This window comes from Acyrthosiphon pisum, chromosome A2, assembly GCF_005508785.2.
Source record: "Acyrthosiphon pisum isolate AL4f chromosome A2, pea_aphid_22Mar2018_4r6ur, whole genome shotgun sequence".
In the NCBI taxonomy this organism is placed as follows: domain Eukaryota; kingdom Metazoa; phylum Arthropoda; class Insecta; order Hemiptera; family Aphididae; genus Acyrthosiphon; species Acyrthosiphon pisum.
Genome location: NC_042495.1, coordinates 99,886,674 through 99,913,051, shown reverse-complemented (window position 1 = coordinate 99,913,051; position 26,378 = coordinate 99,886,674). Strand labels below are relative to the sequence as shown.

General features: G+C 27.4%; 2 protein-coding genes across 2 annotated transcripts in view; both read right to left on the bottom strand.

Moving 5' to 3' along the window:
• Positions 1-26,378, bottom strand: part of LOC100166947 (cAMP-specific 3',5'-cyclic phosphodiesterase) — a 519,645-nt gene that overhangs the window by 260,317 nt on the left and 232,950 nt on the right. The gene's annotated exons all lie outside the window — the stretch shown is intronic.
• Positions 1,472-26,378, bottom strand: part of LOC100574952 (cAMP-specific 3',5'-cyclic phosphodiesterase-like) — a 128,826-nt gene continuing 103,919 nt past the window's right edge. The window contains exon 3 of the mRNA XM_029490908.1: positions 1,472-1,582. Within this exon, the coding sequence (XP_029346768.1) occupies positions 1,579-1,582 (4 nt within the window). The 3' untranslated portion in view covers positions 1,472-1,578. The remainder of the gene's footprint in view (positions 1,583-26,378) is intronic.

Below are 26,378 nucleotides of genomic sequence, written 5' to 3'. Positions count from 1 at the left end.
GTAGAAAAATATAATAAATCAATAAGCAAAAACATAAAAATAAATACTGACCATATATTATGATGAGACAATTTTTTTCAAAATATTTTTAGAACTATCGTAAGACACTTTTTAAGTAAATACTTTATGTCAGAAGTATATATTATATACCTACGAATGTAACAGTGTTTAATATAAAGTGACTAGTGAGGGTATTAACTTCACAGGTGTATAAAAAAACAATTGGAAAGAAAACAGTTTTATGCAGACAGCGTTACACTTATTTGTACCGTTATCATCGTTTTATAGGTATACAATTAATAGTATATACTGCATGTACCTACACTTTTCTTGCATGTACATATTTTATACGTGAAAAAAAATTTAAGTGTATTCACCTGTAGAAACTAACACAATAATGTGTTCGTCAATATGCATTATACAAATTTGATAGCAATAAGATTACCTAACAGCATAATATTAAATATGATTGTAGATTAAAATTTGGTAGCCTTATTATTTATTTAAAAATTAAAACTAAACAAAATAAATAAATTACTCGTTTAAAAGTTTTAATATGATAATTTTTGATACCAACGTAATAACGAAAAGAAATATTATATTCAATATATTTTTAACGAATTATAATCAGTACAAAGTTGAGCGATAACTAATAAAAACAAAATTGATTCAGGTCCGAAATAATAATTTACAAATCACCTGTATTTAATAAAAACAAAACGATAACAGTAATATAGGTACCAATAAATATGTCTTACAGTAACTGTAAAATGAAAGATAATTTATCGTCTAATTGTTTGTCTAAATTAATAATTTGTATAGGTACTTATATATTATTATTTGGCTATTGCTATTAGATACTGATTAATTTATGTAAACGATGTAGCATGAGATTTTTAAATACTGTACTTTGTGTACCTTTTATGAGTTTGAAAACATAAAAACTGTACAGACACTATAATATACGCTATTTGTTAGAAATTAAAATCATTTCTATTATTTCTATATTAAGATATACGCATCAGTAAGGTAAATTTTAGTTTTTAAACCATTTGAAATGCATTTTGATTGTTTTCAAGCAAAATAATTGTGTTTATAATATTTTGATTGTATAATGATATAAAAACAGATAACCTACACCTGCACGATGGAAATGTCTACAATATTTTTTTCAAAAACTTTTGACATCAAAATAAGAAACAAGTAATGTAGAGCTTGTTATAAATCAACATTGCTAGGAGGCCTGTAACCATTAACAACATCATAAATAAATAATATGTCATGCGTCAAGTAAGGTATTATAGGAACAACTGTTATTGGTATTATACCCTACTATAACCACGTTTTTATAATAAATTAATTTTTGTTCGTAGAAATATGTATTTATTTTAGATTCTGTGCACTTGAACTTCAAAAAAAGCATTTTAATGCCAACTTAATACAAGATAATATTATCTGATATAATATTATGTATATTTTAATTTTTATGAAATTGAAATACTCACAAATCAGTTTTAGTATTGGGTATATATTATCAACAATCAATGACCATTATTAGTAATCTTGATGTGAGTGAACTTACCTGAAACAGAATAAACACTAAATAAATAAAAACAATAAAACACATTTATTAAATTATATATTTATATTTAATCTATGTTTGTGTTTTATTTAAATTGCCATTTCGATAATATTATTACTATTTAGTATAGTATATTATAATAAGAATATTTTTCTTATCATTGTAAAATTTCTAAGTTATTAAACACTAATGATATATAAATTATATTATTTAAAATAGGCTATTTAAATCAGAATGACTTAATGTTGATAGTAAATTTATGCATGCAAAAAGTAATTATATTTAATATTGTAAACTAAGAAAACCTCATATTTTCTTCGTTGTCAGTTAAATGTGTATTGGATGTTCATAAAAATTATAAATATTAATTTTCCGCCACAAATTTTAAATGATAACTAATAATTTTTGAGTGAATATTAAGAAATAACACCGACACGTAACATATTTTTTAATAACAATCGTGAAATACTTTCAATTACATAATATTATTTTATATTATAAAGTTGTTTGTGATTAAAACGAATATTTATTATTATTAACCACAGTGGTTCATAAATTACACTGTTACATATTATAATATATAATATTAAAATAAAAGGGAATAATTTTTTACATTTTTAAATGATATCTCCTTTACTCTCATCTTTAAAAAAAAAATATTTTAATTATATAATTATCGATCGACATTCGACACTCAGCAGTATTTCATTTTTTGCGGCTGTGTCTTAAATGTCTAAATCTAGTAAAATATGGTTTTTGTATCGACTTTAACGTCCAACTAAAACTTGTCTACTATATAGTGTACAATATAAGACCTACTTTACCGTATATATATATGGGACATGGACTAAAGTCTATACATTTCAATGCAATTAATAAAAATCTACGACGCGCGACGTAAAAGAAGCATAGAAGTGATAGAAATTTAATTTTTTTTTTAAATTTTCGCTCTTAAAAAAAACGCACTTAATTGGTATTTTTTATTTTATTTTATAGGTATTCAACTAGCTATTATAGTATTATAGCATAAATCAATAAATTATTGTAATTCTTTTTCAATTTATAAAATGAAAAATACTTCACTACTGTATATAGGTAACTTGTAATAAATAAACATTCACATTTTTTTAAACATATTATCCTCTTACCTAGTTAAACCAATATCAATATAAATAAATAAAATCTTATATTATGTATTATTACGCACATAGTTATGTAAATATAAATTGTTCAGTCCAGTGGTAATATTTGAAGCATGTCAAAATGTCTGTTATTCAGAAAACTAAAAATGTCTAATTTCTATATTGAATGGAAAGGTTGTTTTTATATTATCTTAGATAATTTAAGGTTAAAAAAAATAACAAAAATAAAAATATTTTGATTCTAAGATCTTTTTACTCAACTTTTACTTTCCAACACGATAGTGTATTACGATCAGAGAATCTATAGTGAAATTTACTTCTACATTTTTCCACTACACTAACCACGCAGCTTGTAACTTGTAAAATAACTATCGGTAATTTTTTTTTTTATTGCTAATACCTATTGAATTACTACCTATAACGTGTAATACATAATTATTTGTTCAGCTAAATTTGAAAATATTTATCATATTTACACTGTGGGGAATATTATTAGGTACATAATATCAAGTATAATGCCTACTGTTTTATAATGTGCCGAATATGTGTGTCTCGAAATAGCTAGGTATGGAAAAACTCATCATATAATTTACAACCAGTATTTTATAATACATTTTTGCATAACACATTTTATCCTATAATTCAATTTTTCAATAAAAAGGTAACCATAATAGGTTAACGCAGGAGGAATAAACAACGTACAAATCTTAAGTGCTACTAAGAAACAAAACATACCAACAAAATAAAATCACGTATAGTTACTGATAAAAATATAATAATTATTTGTGGGTTTTAGTTTACATTAAATGTTATAAGTATATAAATGGAAGTTTTGAAAATAGATTATCAAAAACTTTTAAGCAAGTTTTAACACTAGTGGAATAAAAAATAAAATAAAATTGTAATATTATTCAAAATAAATTATTCAGGAAATCGTACAATTTAATCTAAAGTACAAACTTTTCGGAGCATAAATCATTTTACAAATAATATCTTATACAACAAAAATCTTTCAGAAATTTTAAATTCTTGGCAAAGCGAAAAATCTATTGGTTTTTGAATGATGCGGTTTTTTTAAAGTACTGTTGATGTGAACTTCCGGATAAAATATATACTCAATCATTTTTATTTTATGCATATAATATTTATACATTGGTCAATATCTAATAATATTTAAAATAAATCATTTTTAAATTTCCGACAGTTTTGTTATGTATGACACTCTTTCTTCCACATCATGCTTTGGAAATTATTATTGTTTACCTTAAAAAACGATTAGAATCAGTCATTCATGAAAAATCGTCAATAATTTAATCTTTTTTATGCATATTTATTAGTTTTTTAATTGTTTGTATGATTTTATTCCAATTTTTTTTTTGTCACACATTTTTTGGGTATTATTTTTACGTCTTTCTTCAATAAAATGAAGGCATATACACTTTTAAATTGATACCGTGTTACTCATCGATGTTACACTTGTTTAATAATTGTCCATAACTAATCCGTTTTTTTTTCCGATTTTAATAATCAAACGATGATTTGCTAGATTATTAACCGGCGTACTCGGGGTTTCTCAAGTGCATTCTACTACTTATTTCATTCCAAAATTGTTTGTGTCGTAGTATCAGTATTTAATAGGGTTACAAGGGTTAAAAAAAAATCTTATAAAATTGAAATTATATAGTCAATATAATATAATTAATATGCATCCATAATAATTTTCAAAAATATGTTTTTTTTTATTGATATTTAATTTAATATTTGAAAAACTATAAATAGTAAATACAATTTTTAGAATTTCACACTTAATTGTTATACATTATTTTTTTAAACGCTTTCAAGTAGGTAGGTACCTACTAAACAATTTATTGCTATATATTTAATTTTCAAAATATAATATTCACGTGTTTTTCAACACAATTTTATAGCGTTTACACGAATCACGGGTTCGAGTCTTCCATTTTTATAATATTATGATAAATTACGCTCGTATTTAGAGGGAAAAAAACTAATCGAGAAGAAAAACTATAGTGAGTTTTTAATCTAATTAGTTTTCCTCCACAGTTTCAAGTGCCACGCTTGTACATTTTAGTAGGGCATAGACAGACAGAGTTAACAATATTATAACTGCTGTGTAATATATATGCAAGTATATTTTCTTTTTATTCTTTGACTCGTAGGGAGACATAAACTGTTAAAACGATTAAGTAGTATTATAATAGTACGTTCAATGACCATACGCGGTTGACGATGCGTTTTTCGTTGCATTAAAATAGGTATATCGTAAGATCATTTAAAAGCACTGAAATCGCAGCTGCAAACGCTACCCGAATAATATTTAAATATAATTTCTATAGTATAGTAATATTATCAGTGCTTGAAATCGTTTTTAAAATAAATACGGATACAAATATTTTAAGAAATCAAAAAAAAAAAAATCAACATTTACATTGAAACCGAAAAAAATCCATAATAATCTATATTAAAATAATAACGTTTTATAACTTTTATATACAAATAATTTTAAAAATTAAAAAAAAATCTTAATATTATATATTTAAAATTTAACAATAGCTAATAGAGAACAACATTACAGGTCTATAATATTGTTCGTTGGTAGGTAGGTACTTACTTAATAACTTGATTGTTAGTAATAAATAATTGTTCGTTTTTAAGGTCCCAAATACAGGTGTTTTCACGTAAGAAAAAATTAAAATCGTAAATGAGATAATATTTTAAACCAAAAAAATACAATAATATTTTATTTAAAACTGAAAACAGAAAAAACTTATATCAATAACCATGAGTATTGTAATCAAGTAGACAAATTTAATTTTAATTTTGAGTCGTGGTTATTACAAAGACCTAATAACGATATGAAGCGAAAAAATTGCGTATATAATTTATAGTATAGCTATAGGTGCGGGTGTGACATGGTTTTCGAGTGGTGGATATTACAAAGACCGAATGACGAGATGAAGCGAAAAAAATTGCGTATATAATTTATAGTATAGCTATAGGTGCGGGTGTGACATGGTTTTCGCTCGCAAAACCTAACGAAGCTGACGGAAACCGTCGTTGTTCTCCCCCATAATATTATAATATTATACGATCGCTAATATAAAGAGGGGTAGTTTCTCCTGGATGGGAGGAGGGGTAGGGTCCGGGTAGGGGGCGGCTTACCCGCATATCCAAGAGTGTCTACGCCGAGGCGCGGCGCCGACCACGCCGGGCGACAGTAACACCACCGTCCCGCCGCAACCGCCGCCACCGCCGCCGTGGCCGCCTGCCCCGTCCCTGCTATTGTACGTCGTGCGCTGCTTGGACGCCGGCTGCAGCGACGAGATCGTGGCCGCGGCCGCCTGAGCGATCGTCTGCTGCAGAGGATGGTCGTTGACGGCCAAGCTCACGCGTACCTCGGGTACCTTCAGGGCGGAGGCACCACCGCCACCGCCACTGACACCGCCGTTCATCTTCGCCACGGATCGTCACCACCACATCTACCGCCGAGGCCGCCACTGACTCCGCGGCCGGCCACACCATGCACCGTAAAGGAGACCGATTTCTTCGACGACCACAACGACGACAAAGGTTATTATTATTGATATGATATATTATTTATTATTATTGAAAAATCGTGGACGTCCGAACAACCGACGATGGCGAATACGAAGAGTCTACGACGACGACGGAGTGATTACGGCGACGTTTGCCGGTCGAGTCAAACGCGGGACCGGTCGCGCGCGATGACGACCGTACGGCGTGCGGAACGTGACTGTGGCGGTGCCGCGCCGCCGCCGACGGGTCGAGAGCGCGCGCGAAAAGTCTCCGTCGGCGTCCCACTCCGCCGCCGCAACCGACGATGACGGTCATCACCCGACGACGCCGCCGCCGCCGTGCGTTTGAAACCGTATAATATACGCGTCCGGCCCCCGCCGCCCCATAACAGTGTTTTTATTATTATTGTTGTTATTATTACGTTTTCCTGAGGTTTGTTTTGATACGACACGTACCAAACTGGTAGGCGGTAACTACGAGGGACATTTTTTTTACCAAGTCTCGTGTGTAGGTATTATACCGGCTAGGTGCAGTAGTAAAACTCGGCACGAGGACTTAAAAAAACAGCGCGTATTTATCCATTTTTAGTTTTAGTTTTTTTTTAATGTAAAAACCACTCGCTGCTTTTATTGAAACATATCATTATTACCCAACACACTGCGTCTGCATCTACATACGAATTATTTATTAATATAGGTGGGTATGACGTTTTTTCTAAAAAATATTTATCTCGTTATTTAAAGCAAAAATATTCAAAAAATCCAAAATTTCTTCTTTCGTGTAGAAGAAAAACTTGAAACATGGAGCTTATAATCTGTTCTGCAGAAATAAATCGTCTCAATTCAGACGAAAATAAAATTTGTCGTTCAAATCCGTCGTATGTGTGCCTCAGAAAGTGACGCGACGTCGCGTTATAGTGTATTTTTTTTTCACAACACGAATTCTGGCTGCTTCCGTTCCCCTTAATATATTTTTATTATTCTTTCGTTTCGTTTCGTCCGACGAGTGATGACCGACGTCGTCACCGCCGCCGCCGCCGCCTCGTTCGACCTTGCCTCGATCGCGCCCGGCGATTTACGAAAAAAAAATAGAGTTTTTAATATCCTCTTACGCCTTCGAAATTATGGAGGGGTTTGACTGACGGTAGATTAGGGGGGGGGGAGACGACCGAGAGAATCGCAATAATTGCTGTTAATATACTATAATATAACGCATTATGTATAATGTTTTTGTAATATATTATTATATTATTATTGTACGGCGGCGCATAAAATAATAATACTATTACCATTGAGCACTCAATGCTATTACGTTATCGGAGTACTACAACGGTATGCAGTTGTAGGTACTAGGTAGGTATTGCTCGGAAGCGAAACAGTGGCGGCTAACAGACTACCACGATAACTGGCGTTTATGTTCTTGTATTATTCTATCCGGACGTCGTAAACAATACGATTTTAGTATGATATTAGACGTCGATAATATTATTGCGGTTGGGATAAGATTTTTCACCGACGGTTTAATTATATTTTTTTGACTGTCATCGCCATCGTGTTTGTCATACTATTAATTCTGCTTTACCGCGTGTTTACATATTAGAACATAATATTTCACTATGGTGTATACCATGATGACATAAAATGGGTATACTATAGTATATCAGTGTAATTAGTCCACTACTATTAAAAACCAGGGAAGTTAATCTGCTGTATAGTTATAAGAGTGTAGAATGTAGCTGTAATGGATGTGTTAAATTGATTATTATTTATTATTTGCATACGAACAACGATTCCAATCCTACCTATATTACTAATTATATTTTATAATAATATATTTTTATTTGTTTTTATATATCATACCTACATTACTTAGGTACTTTTTGTAAATAATTTAATAATTTTTTTAATTACATATTGTAATTATCACAGTATAAGTAATGAGCTGTTATTTGCTTAAAAGTTAATACAGATGTACCGTATACCAATGTATTAGATTTGTGCTTTAATTAATAAATATTAAGTAATATCTTAAACCGAATATTTTAACAGAAACCATCCCCAAAGTAGAATATTGTTCCGCAAGGAGTTGACAGACAAAGATAAATAAATAAATAATTAAATAATAAAGACGATGAACGCAAATCATTATAATATATTCATAGCTCCGTTTAGTATCTAAAATATCAATCGAAAACAAACGACAACTATCTCATTAAAATTCACTTTTATATAGTAATTTTTCCCCAAAAAAGTGTGAAAAAACTCGTTTTTTTTTAATTATTTTAAGTTCCGTTGTTTTTTTTACCGCAGGCCACGTGTTAACATATACAGCCAAAAATCCAAAGACATTATAAAACGCTTAAAAATTAATTTACGAACGACATTAAAATTCTTTGAACGTTTTTGATGGATAATCATTTTTTTTTTTGGTTTGTTTTGTTTTTAAAACCTACCTCGAGTAGTCGAGTGTATTGATAATATCGTATATAATATGTATAGCTGTTTATCTATTGGGATGTATCCAATATTGAAACATAGGGTGGTTGTGTCACTGAACGGTAGGTGGAAGGTTACACAAAAAAAAAGTAAATGCCACTATTTTTTTTTTCATTTAATAATTCAAATGCTAATAATTTATTTTTAACTTTGAGTTTAACCATTTTTCGAATAAAATAAAATGTTATAACAATACAGAAAAAAATATAATTGTCATCCCAGTTCGGCTTTAATACGGTTATTGGTAAAACATAAAATACAACATTTTTAACATTCGTAAGATAAAATATTATATATTCAGTTTGTTATTTTTTACACGCTTGAAAGTTGAAACATATAGAACTTTCCTACTTTTATCTGAGAAACAATACCACTCAATTTGTACAAGCAAACCAATGTTATAACTTATAATAATAATACTATATTAGGTATATTACGTATATAAAATAACTGAGAATAAATATAATGTAATATACAGTAGAACTTCCATATAACGGACACCGAAGGGACTGTAAATAATGACCGCTATATAGAGGTGCCCGTCCTACAGAGGTAGAATAACACTAGAATGACACTCGACGGGACCAAAAAAATTGACCGTTACATAGAGGTGACCGTCCTTTAGAGGTGACCGTTAACGGAAGTTATACTGTATATTATTATATTTTATTTATTAATTTATTCTTAAAGTTTTTTATGGGTTCAAAATTAAAATTAACACATTTCATCAATGAAAAAATATACACACCACATATAGCTACTACAATCCGTTGGATATGTATTTAAAGTAATATAATTTATAAGTTATACAATTATTTTTTCCAAGTAACCTATTGGGGCATCAAATATATAATAATATAATTTAAATTGATGTTTATAAGCGTTTTCATGGTAAAACAAATAAAAAGAAACTTTAGTCCTGAGATTCTTAGACATTCTCCATTTTTAAACAAACGAGAAGAATGATAATAATATATAGACGTATATAACAAGAAAATAAATAAAAATCTTGTACCGACTAATATGAATTTGTTTTACTTTTTATACATTTCATATTATGTAATATTATAATTATGATGATTAAAAACGTTTTGTTTTTCATATTTTATTTAAATTTTGCTAAAGACAAAAATTTAAAACATTCATTTATCTTTTCATATTAAGTTTATGATTGAACAAAGACAAGACTGTAAGCTATATAATATATATTGTACATTATAATTTTAAAAACAACAGGATTAAAACTTAATATTGTTCAAAAAACGCAAATGACAAATTTTGAATTAAATTTAACTAGTTTTTATTTTAGTATATATTATTATACCTAAAATAAAACTGGAAAATTATGTCTGCTGTATAGTAGGTTTGAGTGTTGATACCTTGCCATTAGCAAGGTAGGTCACAGTGATGGATGTGTTAAATTTGAATTCAGTGATAAATCATTGCATACGTAAAACGATTTTGAGTGGAGATAGTTGTGCCGTCTCCTATTTCTTATGATATTTTAAAATGTATTTATCTATTAGTAAATAGTACCTATATAAAGTAGGTTGAAATATCTTTTGATACAATCATCGCAATATTATTATCATCACTCATCAGGAACTTAAAAAAATAGAGTTATAATATTATATCATTTAACTATTGCTACTAATTTAAATGTTAATACCGACATGTAGTAGAATTATGTAAATTGGTTCGTACTATACTAATATAAATACCTTAAAATAATTTTCCAATAATTAAGACACTAATAAGAACAAGGGCCCAAAATGCATTTATGAAAAATGACTAATTGGGCCCTTCGTCTTATAAGTGTCTCAATTTTATTTAGAACATGATGATATAATATGTTCATATATATATGAATAAATATACATAATATATTATATATCTACCTTATATAGTAAAAAATTCCAAGACCCTATACCTATATTGTTAATATTTTTTGAATTGCAACGAAATAACTAAAATTGTTTGAGGGGAAATCGTTATTTAATATTGCATTTTGTAATACATTTTCAATCTTAAGGAAGGTTAGGTACATGTTCATAATCTTGCCAAAATTTGTCATAATTTAAAATACGATGTTTTTTAAAAATATATATATTTTATTTCTGTACGAACACGAAACAACATAATATTAGGAAATTTGAATTTAAATTTCAAGCTTCAAGCCAAAATAATTTTTTTTTCATGAAATCAAAAAAAACATAAGTAAGTAAATAGATATTTTCAAATATTTGTAAATAGATAAAAAAAAACTTTCAAATTTTAAATTAATACTTATATACTTATTTAATTACAAAACAAAATTAATTTTTTCATAAACTTACCAGTGTGCGCAAATATTATACATACATTTTTTTTAGTTGTTTCGGAATATTTTGAATAGCTGTGGGAAATGTTTTATTACCAATGTACCAATACTAGATCCAATTATACATCACTCAACTCTGAATTTATAACACGACAGTCTAATTTAAATGAATCTTTTACTGATGATTCAATTTAAAACAATATTGTATTATGCCCTTCAAAATATACTAATAAGTAATTACGGATGCATTAATCAAATTATTAAGTTAACCGTATGAATGACTAATAATAATTGATTTTTCGCTTATTAAAAGACGCGTATCATACAACCATATCAATTACATTATTATTATAAAGTGTTTCATATTTTTTTTTTTTAAATCATTTAATTGACAGTTAAATGTTTTGTAAATATTTGTTATGATAATAAACATGTTCAGTACTATCTTATGGACAAATGTATTGGAGATTTTTGATAGATTTTTAACCATTTTTTTTTTTTTACAACCTAAGAAAAATTATATTGAATTACTAAGAAAATTTCAATATAATTAAAGACACATTGTCTTAATGGCGTTTGTTTTAGTTCATTTACTTAGAATAAAATAAATTGTTGAACTGTTGTTAAGCTGAACGGGGCCCAACAACCTCGGCCACAAAGATAACACTATATAAATATTCAAGTATTTGGAATATAAATAAATCATATCGGTAGACCCTTTGTGAGTTTTCAAACTTTTTACATAAACATTGGAAACAATGAATACTGAAATAACTATGTATTCCATAACTGATCACGAAGACTTGGATTTTGACCATTAAGTCCGTGCCAAAATTCGGTTCGTCTAAAAACAAATTGTCATAATATTTTATATTCTTATCGTAATCATTAAAACTGTAAATACAATCGGCTCGCACTATCAGTCAACTATCGTGTTGATATTTATGTCTAGTAATGCGTGTTAAACGTTGGGAACTAGACAAACGACCTCGTTCAACAATGAAACGCCAACCGTAATCGATTTTCAGATATTATAATAAAATAAAAGACTATTATCATTTATGTTATTATTATATTGTATCAATAGGCAAATCATATTATTTTATTCATGTCGTTCAAATTAACGGTTTATCAAAAATACTATGTTGATTTTAGTACTTAAAAATCAACAGTTAATATCAAAATAATATAATTACGAGAAGCAATTGGTTCATTTTGAAACTCTACAGTCGTAGGTACATTTCACTATATCGCATCTTTTTGAAATGTTTTCCAACCACAGAACAAAATATATCTCTTTTATATGGCTTTTATTAATAATTTATGTAACTATAACTAGTAAAATTAACTTTTTATTTAACCAAGAATCTATTATACATTATGATGATACAAGTAAATATTTCTATTAATTTACGTGTAGTTTTGAAAATGTAATCTTTGGTAATATACATAAAAGCCATTTCAATTCTCAACTGCCAAACTTAAACAATAATATTATTATATTAATTGTATTAAATGTATTTCAGTAAAGTCCGGGTAATCACTACAGATAATATTTTGAATGGATGGAAGTCACTGAATGCAACAGAGCAACATAGTGATCAATAACTTCTGAATAGTGTTAAATTATTTTAGTTTTAAATGATTGAAAAAATATATAATATAATTTATACGATATAAATGAAAAATGCAACAAACTATACGCACTAAGAAGGTACTAAATAATTCATAATAATTTCTTCTTTGTCGAATATTCAACGTTTAAATAACTTGAAAAAACAATTTAGTTAATATTTATTTAATGTACTTTATACTTTATATATACTTTATACTTTAATGTATTTTATGATAATAACAATACGTACAAATAGTCAGATTCAATAAAAAAAATATGTTAAAAGAAAATACATAAATTGACTATTATGTTTGAACTTTGAAGACTGTAATCAATAGTTGGATTAATCTGATTATAATTTCTTTTTCATTTGTATTTCTTTTTAACGAAAAAAATTTTAATTATTATTGGTATTTGTTTATGTGTTTTTTAATTATTGTCTTTCATGTATAAAAAATGTAATTGAATTTACGTGTTGAGACATTAATATAATGTAATGGATATACCATTAGAACTTTATTAGTTGTAAAGTTAAATAAAACAAATAAAGAAATAAAATGAAAAATATTAAAAAGTTACCTAGTACAAGTTTTCAGCTTAATCAAGCATAAGAAATGTATTAATTTTTTGTTTCATAGTCATGCATCGTGATATAAAAATAAAAATGCTATTAAAAATCATATTTAGTATCGACAAATTTTAAGTTTTATAGTTAGATATTTGTATAGATAAACTTTTTTTGTGTTCAAATAATATGTATCATGTATAAAGATAATCTATGACCTACGTAAAATATTTTAAAATCCATTAAATCCATTAAATGTAATTTAAGGCTAAAATGCAATAACCCCGACGTGCTATTAATTATCATAAGATATATTATGGGAAAAAATTTTATTTTTTCTCAGAAAAGTACAGTTTTCTTTTCCAGGAAAGGTTCGGTATACATTATTACTTTATAAATCCAAACTCTATGAATTTTCAATATTTATAAAAAAAGTTAAAGATTTGTTGACCTAAAAATTAAATTTATTTTAATATATTTTTATTAACAATTAACATCGCGCTTCAAATAATATATTACATTAATTGCTACTAAATCAAAAACAAAACTAACGGAATCAGATCAAACGCGTATCGTATAGGTATTATTTGTCTATACTGTGTTAGAAATATTTAATATATATATATATATATATATATATATCGTATAATGTCGTTAACAATTATTGTTAAAATGTTTTTTTTCAGGTTAAGCGCAAAACGTTTATCTGGGTCTGGTAAATAATGGATAATATAATATTAATATTATCAATAAAGTATTATTGTTTATTAGTTAGGTTGAAATTTGTATCAACAATGGCAATTGTATAACGGTTAAATGTACACTTGATACAGATGATGATGGTGTTATTATTGTTTTATATTAGATAGTGATTTTTCGTATACATAATATTGTTTTGCAAACCATATATAAGTGTACACATCGTTGATAGAGACAACATCAAATTTTGTCAAATTTCGATGAGTCGAAAACCCGAAAAGTATAAAAAAAAAACCAGTAACCTTGAAATCCTTATAAATTCGTTAATCTCAACGACAAAATATGTCTTGCCCTTGGACTTCTATCGAAATTTTACATTATATCCAATGCGTTTAAATCAATATTACAATAATATTTGTTTATTTCTAAAGGAAGTTGCTCATTATGTACGTTATATACATGTCGTGGGTGTTGTGGGACGTAGGTTTTACAAACAATTCAAATATAAACGTTATGTACGAGACACTACAAAAAATATTAAAACACATTATTCTATTCCATTATTTCAATTTGGAAATATTTGTTTTTTATCGTGTTTGAAAATGTGAACATATTATTTAAGTGTAATATTATGCAGTAAAAACAATTTGTAACTTTTTTCTAAACATTGTTTTTGTTCACATAATGCGTAATTTTATTCAGTATAAATCTTTAACGAAATATTGTGAATATGTCATCAAGTTGACAAATACAGTTTTTACTTGTTGGATAATGAGTTAAGTCGATTTTCATACAATAGTTGGTAAGAAATTATACTATATAATATTATATTGGGTATTATAGTATGATTAGTTCTATTATATAGTTGAGGACCAATCCAAATGTTAATCATGGCTTTACTAGTAAGTTGTTAAATTGAGGAATACAATATTATACAATCCAAATGATTTAAATGATTTATTCGTTACCAATTACAGTTTGACAACATTTTTAAAGCGCCTATATAATATGCATACTTCGATTATAAATATTAATCCAACGCAATATACGTTTTTATAGATTGTTTTCAGTCTAACAATTAAATGACTAACGTAGGTATATCATGTATATGCATTTTTTTTTGTTTTAATGCCAAGCCTGATTTTGAGTTGGACGTATATTATGTAAAAAATAAATACTTATAATTTATATTGAAATCGTTTTGATGATTCACAAATCGAATTCCATTGGCACTAAATTCGTTTTGTATCATAATAAAATTGCGTGTGGTTAAATGTATTTTTTAAATTTCATTGTTTGATGTTAACGTGATAAAAAAAAATAAGGTTATAAAATTGAAGACCCTTGCATCTATGGTGTAGTCACGTTTACACGCATCGGGTTATGTGAGGTATATGATGGTCACAGCACAGTTTTCAGCATTACCGCATTTAACTTAAAAATGCACTCGTGGAGCATTGTTGGTCACCTCGTGTGATCAGAATATAAATTCGATGTTTTGGAAAAATTATTTATGTATTTTTAATTTTTCTATTGCTCGAAAGAAAAAAAGTTTTAAATGTGCTAATGCAATATCGCGCCGCGCCGTATACATATTATGGCGTGTCATATAAATTGGCCATAAAACCAACTTACAACGAATAATTTTTATGATGACTTGACATAAAAATATTCAAAGGTGAAAACAAAAACAATAACCTATACTAATATATAAACACGTATATTATATATAGTATTGCACAAACTCATATTTTGATAGTAAAATTTTTGAAAAATACCTATAAACATTATTTTCAATTTTCACTGTTTTTTTTTGTTTCTGTGGAAATGTGTACTCTTTATATCACTTGCTTGATAATATATAGGTACCTATATAAACGACGTCGGAATATAAACAAATTTTATAGTGTTCGATGCATTATTTGTCAGGCTTTGAAAAAGTATATATGATCAGTTTTGATTCTGTGTCCGATAATCAACAAGCTGTAAGTATAATTGTCTTTTAATTTGTTTTAATCAATTTGGTCAGTGGAATGTCGTGTATAACTATCAAATTTGTGAAATCATTAAATCAAGGCATCTAACATAATATATATCATTCGTATCGTGTCTTATCGAATTTACTGCTGACTTGTTATAAATTATGACTCGTCCATTTTCGAAACACTGTTAAGTTTACTATTTTACTACGGCTGATAATACGCACAACCTTGGCAATCGTTAAAAAAAAAAATAAAACAATTACAATTCATTCGCACTTCAACTATGCATTTATTAAAAAACCCAACAATAATGACTATTATCATTATTATCTGGTTATATTATATTTTTCACACGATTATATTAAACACCCATACTATGTAGCAGCAGTCTGAGGTTCAAAATGAAGATGATTATATATATATATATTTGAACGTAACCACCGATGCGGAAACAATCAATTAATGTGTACCTACCTATTTAGAAATAGCAATATTAATAACTTTTTTTTTATTAGTAGTCAGTGAAAAATAATAATACGATATTATCATAATATATGGAACAATTAGGTAATACGGAATATTATTTAGTTACAATATCGGATATTAGACTGAAATTAAATGTCCATAATGTATTCAATAAGTAGTACCTAGATATAGCCTGTGGATGTTGTCGACTTTCATTTCATTTATTCAGTTATCAATTTATAAATTCGTTATTTTTAATAAAAATTGTTTACACTCGTAACGAAAAATAATACCTCACTATTTAAGTACATGTAGTGTCGTTTATTTTGACTTTACAAGTTGATATTTATAAGTTTTTACGTTTCAGTTGATTAGCTTTGATTTTTTTGTTTAATTAATTTTTTCTTTGATTTAAGCTTTGATAAGTACCGTATTAAACATATTTCAGTTAAAATCCCCAAAGAAAATATCGTTTTGTATATCATATAAAGGGTTTACGGTCACTGTACTTTTGTTCATAATTAATATTTAATTATAGCAATATTAAAACAAGTGCACATACAAAAATAAATACTTCATATAATGATATATATATATTATAAAATTATAGAATTATAAAATTAGTTGGTTAGTTCCATATATTTTTGAAACTATATCTACGTATTTTTTAATTAATCAACATATCATGTAATTATGGATTATGTTTACAAAGTAATTGTTATATTTGTTTTAAGCTGTATACAGTATATGTTTTAATTCATTTAAAATAACTGTTTGTTTTATTAGAATATTGCATGATGACATACTATTTTATTAAAATATTAATATATTTAAATTTTATAAAATACATATCCATTAAATAAATACTGTTTACAAAAAGTAAATATTTTAAGGTATAATATTATAAGACGTATTTATGACATTTTAATGTTTCGGAACATATTTAGTGAGACGGATTTTTGACAAATTCTTAAGAACCATAAGAAATTTTCTTAAAATCTTGGTTAAAAATAGTTTAAAAATTAATGTTACAACATTAGTTATAATCTGTGTTTGCATATATTATTATGGAAATATGAAAATCACCGATGCTCTTACATATGTAACGGCGACATCAGAGAATATTTTGTAGGGCTTTAATGATTTATTAGTTATTCTCGTTAAATTTAGCTCGTTATATTAAACCCACTCAATGACTTAACTTTGAACGTTAATGCTGACATTACATATATAAACAACTTTTTGAACCAAAAGTAATCCATAAAAATGTTACCTACATTGTTCGTTAAGCGTTTTTTCTTAAAAAGATCTGTGTTAAATTATAATACTTACTATGTTATAACATATAATTATTATGGCATGAAATTTATTTTCATCTTTTTTTCTAAAGTAAGATATACCGTGTATTCAAAGTTTATAGTTGAAAATATATACATTATATTATTATATACTTATAATAGTATTATTATTATAAAAACAAATTCATTGCTAGATAATATAATATATGTGTTAAGTTTTTCAACATAATATAATATAATATGTATAATTGCATAATTACAATATATTTTTGGGCTCAGTACAGATATTTTATTTTTCTTACCGAATTTTTCATCTAACCAATTTTGTCAAATGAACGCTTTCATTGTCATGGTTAATTATTAACAATAACATATATATTATAATTCAAAGATTTTCCTTGTAAAGGAAAAATATCGAGTAGCGTGTTATGAATTTTTACAGTATTTTATCTGTTTCTATAATTTTTAATCACAAGTAGTAACTGTTACCGGCTTCAGCACGAACAATTATAACGCAATAACTTTTCTTTAAATAAAATAATAAATGTTAATATAATAATCATGTGTAACTAGCAATAAAAATGTATTTCGTCTCGCATCACACGCACGTGGTCACGTATACAAATTATTATGAATTCCCTACCAGACAAAATCACAACTATAAAATCAATTTAATTTTAGCATATATGTCAAACAATATGACTAACTCAACTTTGGAATATACAAAATATTAAAAACTTTTGAAAAAAAAATATATTGGTATAAATCAGACCGCGGTGTCTCAACTAACACTTTATCGCAATGAATATAATATAAATTATAAACATTAGTAGTTAATTTTTTATAAAATAATAATGTATCGAATTCTTGTTATAAGCTAAAAAATGTTGATTCTTTTATAAATGTATCGCTTTATTTAATATATCTCATTATCTCAGTCTATCAATAATCTAAAATGTTCTGTTTATCGCGCACGGTATTATAGGCGGATACCTTCTCTAACTTATAGGGGAAATTAATGTGAGATTTTTGAACCGTTGTCTCATAAGTCACTCACTAGAGGATCATACATAAAATAGGAGTAAAGGCGAATAGCGCAAGTAAGGTAAAAATATATTAGCGCATAAAAAAGGTAAAGGTTTTATTCTTAAAAAAACATTTTCACAGACTTTATGGAGAGTATGTGTAGGTATATACATATACAAAACAGAATAAAATAGAAAACACTGGAGAAATGTTTAAATATTTTTTTTTTCTCGAAAACCCATTATACAGATGTACCACAGCGAAATTTTTGGTTTTCCGTTAAATATATTACAATATGGTGAGTTATCGTTTGTGCTTTGTATATTATATCTAATTATACAAATGTGTTAATGGCCTATATGAGTATCTACATTTATTATGTGAACATTTTGAGGGCTAATTGTTTTTGACATAATATTATATTATATTACAACGTGAATTTCGTAATAACAATATGCAAATCCAGTGTATTATTTAGTTACTAAAGTCATACTCAGACTTAAATAATTACGCATGAATTATAAACAACTAACATAACAGAATCAACAAAAGTTTGATCTAATAAATATATCACATAATAATATTATTACTATGTATATCCATTTAAATTTATAATATTTTAGTCATTAGGTAAATATTTTGTTCAGTTATGCGAGGTACATTAATTTTATATACCTAGTACAAAATATGTATTACTATAATAACGAGTAAATAACTTGATTTAGGTCGCACGTTTTGTTTAAATCTTTATAGATGAAGCTTTAGCAAACAAAACTCTTTTATTATTACCTTAGTTTATACGTTTGGCTGCTTGTGATTTCATTCTAGACAAAATATAATATTTAACCCGGCGTACTAATTGTTTTCTTCAACGATTGTTCAGCAAAATGTTTTCCTCGATCCAGTAAAAAAAAAGGCGTAGTAATAATACCGTACAATGTAAACTATACAAATAATAATAATAATAATAATAATAATAATAATATGTTTACCGGTGATTTTATTTTATTACGAGCGTGCGTAGTCAGTAACATCTACCCATCTGTGTATATAATAATATATTATATAGGTTGCTTATTTTTACAGCACCCTCGGGGTAACACAAAAACAAAAATATATATATGGGTACACACACATGTGTGTAACGGCGTAGACGTAAGCATTTTATCAAAACCAATTCACGTATAACGTTCAAAGTACATAATATATATAGGAGTATATACTATATAACATATTACACGTTTATATAATATGGTGATCCTTTTATGGCGAAATACTATATATCAAAAAACAATATTTTTAAATTTTAAGAACAAAATAAATACAACTATATGGTACCTAATCATAGAAAACGTACAGTATACAGTATATTATAGGCTTATTGTGTTATTACTTGTTAGACTTAAAAAAAAAATTTCAAAATTTTTTTTGTCATTTACTTTCTGTATTGTTAACGACAAAATGATCACTCTGCTGTATAACACCGTATAGGTAAGTATAATATAATAATAATAATATGCCGTATCCGTATCACATGCTACATCATGCGTATGATGATGATTATAATATAATATTTTGCGTCAAGCCTATTATTACACAAAAAATATAACACACAGTACCTACACAAGGTATTATTATTATTATATTTATTATTCAAGTATAAAAAACTGTTTCAGACCAAGACCAAGCTGAAGTAGGAGGTACGCACGTAATAAAATATAATAATATATCAGGGGTTGCAAAATGGTTGATCTTGGACGGTTTAAAAGTCAAATAATATTCTTGATATTATAACTTATGAAAAAAAAAAATGATTAAAAGGTTGAAATTATGCGGCAGGGGCATGTTATACAGCAAAAATCATCCGGCAGTGAAAGGGTTAAAAGTCAATCCCCCTTTGTTAGAACTTATACCTATCATCATACATATAGTTGCGTATAATACAGTTACAAACATATTATTTCGGATTAGCCCGTTTGGGTAAAATGAATTTTTTTCGCATGAAACTTATAAAAGTCGAATACCGAGTTCCAAACTAGCTGATGTTTATTTAGAGTTGCGTCTCCGTTAAACGTCAACGACTATTCCCCAAATTATAATCAACTGGCCAGCGGTATGCAATGACGCGCTTCTACATCCAACCGTATACGATGATAATTTGTTTCGAAATTATTTAGACATTAAAATATATGAAACGCTTTATTTTTATATAACTTTTCATGTCAAAGTTATTGTATTTATAGAAATATGTTTTTTATTATATATTTTATGCATATTTGTTATAAAAACTTAAAAATTAAAATACATTTGTTTTACGTGAGGGTTGATCCTAATATATATTTATAAATAAATATAATATTCTCAGAGCAATTTAATCAAAATAAGTTTCCCCACCCCTGATGACAAAGAAACAGATATGATTTAAAAATTGATAGGTACAATATACTAATAAATATAATATATGTATACCTAATTTTCAGTACATTATAATTATAATCATGGTTGATTGGTAAAGTCGTGAATGTAGTTACACGGTGTTAAATTATGACTTCCAGATTTAATAATTAATATTATGCATTAGCGTTATACGACATCGGCGCTGGTTCTTGGAAGGGTACTGCTGCGGCTATCCCAGATGGTAAGGACCCGTTAATTCGAAATGGACTTGTGGTTAAGACAATTATCGTTAAGACTATAAACTCCCTAACAAAACAACTATTACTTAGTTATATTAGTTATTATCACATAATATGTTTAATAGAGTGATATTAAACTATTTATAACACAAACATACATTTTATGTGTCGTAACTAGTGATGTAAGCTTGAAAATTTGAAAATTTTGAAATTTTAATGTATTTTTATTAATTTTTGAGGTTGTATGGTTGGTATCACTGTACCACAGCTGTTAATTTTGATGGTTATCAATGTTCTTCTAATATTAAAATATATATATAGATAAATAAATAGATTATATAAATAGAATATATTTAAGTTTGATATATTAATTTGTTAATTATAATATAAGCGTTTAATTTGTACTTGCATAGTAACATGATGTTAGTATGTTACCACTTACAACCAAGTACCAACTAACAAAAGACTGTTTGATTTAAAATAATTACCTACTTTGTGATCTATATATATTTTTTAAGTTTGATATATATATTAATTTTTTATTTTCTAAGATAAGCGTTTAATTTGTGCTTACATAGTAACAAGTTGTTACCACTTACTACCAAGTACTAACTAACAAAAGACTGTTAGAATTAAAATTGTTTCTATATTTTATTATTTTCAAATTTAAATATATTCAAATACTTTATAAAATGTCTGTTTCATTTTTATTTAAATTGTAACAAGTATAATGTCAGAGTCAAACAAAACACTTATAATAGAAAAAATTATAATTTGGTTAAAATTGTGGAAGTGACTCAACCAATAAATTACATAAAAAATCAATAATTGTAATTTATAGCAAAACGATTATTTATACTCAACATTTACACTGAAGTAAAAATACATTTTTAATAAAAGAAAAAAATGCACATTAATGGGTATAAATGGTAATAAAAGTACATAGTTTAAAAAAAAACTATGAATATATGAATAATAATATAATTACAAGTTATAAGTTATAACTATAACTATATAATATCAAAAGATTTATTTGATAAGAAATTAATATGATAAATTATAAAATTTTCAAAATTTTCATGTTTTTGAAAGTTTTCACGAAAATTTTCACCAAAAAAAATTTTGAAAATTTACATCACTAGTCGTAACCATTTGACGGGTGTACTAAAGGCCCGGTCGACAGCAGGATAACTGTTTGTTTTCTTATCGAAGAATAATTGTGTTTACCGGCGACATATTATTGTTGTACGTGGTACAACGCATGCACCGCACATAAGTCTGTGAAATATATTTCGGAAAAATCTGTCACAACTGAGCAACTGTTGGCAATCGGTCAAATACCTAGACTCGTAAACGTACATAAATAATAACATACAAACTCCCCGACAGTATTCTTGGATTCGATTTGCGTTTATGAATTATTATTATATTCCGTCCGTTTTGCATAATATTTTATAAATTCATGTAAAAATATAAGATATAATTTTATTTGAACGAGAATTTCTCGGTATCTCGGTCTTCATAATAATATTATGTATATTATTATTATGTAGCATTTCGGAAAAAAATCCAACAAATTTCCAAGCCAAAATGTGAATATAAACGTGTACGAGTGTAATAATAATAATAATAATATAATAATTCAATTTAAGCAGCGCCGCAACCGATTGGCAAACCGTAACATATTTCACATGATTACATGTCATCGCATCATATTGATGCTGCAGACTCATAATATTATAAATTGTCAGGCGCATATAATATTTGGATCTACAATATTGGTACATTTATTCATTTCCATATAGCTAGGAAATCTGTGTTCCGTGTCGAATTGCATTATAATAAATTTAATTTTCTATCGTTCGATCAAATGAAAGTAAAAATTCAAACAATTCAAATCGTTATACGAACGCGTGCGGGTAATACGAGTAGAGGTATACGACTTGGTCCAATTGTTTCTTAAAATTTTAAAGTAAAAGACGATATCTTGTGTCTTACCTGGGATTACACGCGAGCACTGAAACTGTCGTCTACCCCGTGACACCTTTGCACACCACAGTCGTTTCGTATTTCAATATCGATAAATTGTATAAAATCTATATATCATTTATTTTTTCGATAAAATTATTCTCGAATACTAAAAATAAAAAAAAGATTATTTCTGTTACGATTCTTGTTTCGGTTCCGCGCCATTAAACCACTAGGAGGTACTCGACCACATAAAAAGTACCCATCACTTTAAGTTTATTAGTAGTCATTATGACTAATGTAGAGTATATAGTACTTAGAAATGAATACTATAAATCATTTACACCACCGACCTCGCGTTATAAATCTTTTACAATTAAAATAAATTATATTAAATTAGCAAAGAGCTAGTTTGATATACAGTAATATTTTAAGCAACAGCAAACAAACTGCGCATCGTGGATACTTTATATTGCGTTATTATAATATTCAATTTTAATTTGAAATGAATTACATTTTATCATTAGTAATCAGTATTAAGCTTTAACCTTAAAATATAACATTCCATTCCGATTCCTATTAAGGTTTCCACGTACATGTATAATATAGTAATGATATAGGTGTGTTTAATACTTGTATTATAGTAGTATTCTATTGGTGTATGAAATTATGAACCATTTACGATTTCGGAATTAATGTATAGTCATTGCCCCTATTTAAAAACCAACTACCGTTTTATCAAAGTCATTTACTTGTATTGTTATATTTTATTTTCCCACTGTCTTTACTAATTGCTTTCTCCGCAAAGGGCGCATTACAAAAAATAAAAACAATCCCATTACTCACTCGAAAATGATAATGTAAAAAAAAAAAATAATAATAATAATAATAAAAATAAATAAATAATAATATCGAAATTATGAAATGGTTGCCGGCCAAAGAGAAGAGAACAGAGGGATCGTATAGCTTTCAAAACGCCATAGACATTATAAATGGTTTCCAACTAAAGATAAAGTGCTATTCATCTCGCATAAAATTTGAAAATATATATTATAGTTTCTATAATTCTATGGCTTCTGCTCTTATGGTGATTATGTGTTTGTGAGTCATGGTGTATTTTTTTTCTCTAAATTTCTGTCTACAATCGTTTCATATAGACAAAAACCGTACTAAATATACAAATTACCATATCGAACATAATACACTACAATCAATTTCTCATTACACATTACAATTTATGATTTTAAGAAAAGAAAAAACTATCAACGAAAAACTAAACCCAAAACGAACTTTTAAATAAAAAATGCAAAAGATTCCAGCCAATTTCAAAGTAAATTTAATATTATTAAAAACAAAAATCTAATGGTAGGTAATCTGTTATCATTCTTTGAAAAACATAGGTTCGAAAACAGAACAATTCGTTTCATCTTATACATATAATTATCAATTAACAATGTATATTATTGATATATTACACGGTATACTATAATATACTGTGATATATTATATTGTTATTCATCACTACAAACAAGCACGGAAGTGTATGAACTATGGTGATTCCATATCACCCGTTATAGTTATTGGTAGTACCGTAGACAGGAATTTAATATGGCTGGGGGAAGTTAATTCATCATAGTCAAAATATAAAAATATTTTATTATATTATGTTAGTAGCTTTACATTTATATGTTTGTAAATATATTCACATACTTTCCATGATGTAAGAGTTCGGGTGATTGAACTCCCCTCCTACCATTAGGAAGAATCTTGTCTTCGGTATATGACTATGGTCGTGCAGTTTTATTCCCACGATGTTACACACAAACAAAATTAGGATTAACTATAACTTCAACGCGCGTATTACAATATTATACACTATGACGTGTGGTATTATATGATATTTTTTATTATTTTAACAGGTGTACACGAGACTATGCTTTGCGAAAAGTTTCCGGTGCTCGGATAACGGCCGTGAAAAATCTACCCGGCATTATAACAGTAATGCGGAGACAGGGGAAAAACGCGAGCGCATCAGTCGACCCGACGTGAACAATGTTTTTTTCCCCTGTTTTTGGAGGAATAGAAAAATACGATGTGAGATATTATTATGATAATGCGTTTGCGCGCGTGTGTATGAGTATAATATATTTTTATATGTGCACGTGCACGCTGATACGACGTTGGCGTACGTGTCGTGTGCGATGTAGGTACGCGAGTTTGGAAAGAGGAGGATTTCGCGATGACGGGCACGTCGTCGACGTCGCGTCCTACCCGGATTAAAAAAAAATGCGGTTTATAAAATCGACTTTTGCGCCTACAACTCCAAGTATTACTGTATATGCGTAAATTTTTTTCATACAAGTGAATATCATACCAGGTATCTATATTTTTATATACAATGATCCTCTTACTTTCAAAATTATCCTTTATTACCTACACCACGCTTGTTCGTTCTCGACATTGAATGCGCAATTCCCCTTTCATTTGCAGGCCAAATTATAGCATTTTTGAAACGACGATCAAATGGACAAAATTTAAAATAATAACCGTCTCCTTGTCCGTCCGTTATAAACGTAATATATTGAGGATTAATTCCGGTTCAAAGGGAGGCTATTTGAGTGATCGCCCCCCCTCCTGATTACCATCTGAGACTAGTTTTTGACGTAATTAGTTCAAGAGTAAATAGGGATTTATATAATTAATTTAATTGCTCTGTGAAAAGTAACATATAAAGGAAATAAATAAATAAATAAATACTTTAAAACGGACTAACCTATATCAATATTAATATTTTTTATTTTATCTTTATCATATTGTGTGCGTATTGGCGTTATATTTCAGTTCTTATTAGAGGGGTGAAATTTTAGACCAACCCTAATGGGTAGCGGGGTAGATAACTTAAAAAACAACTACTCGCAAGCACATATTAATATATTATATTCCTTTTCTTTCATTAAACACATGCATACATACATACATTATACATACATACCAATTTTCAGGCACATTCACAAATGCGTCTGAACT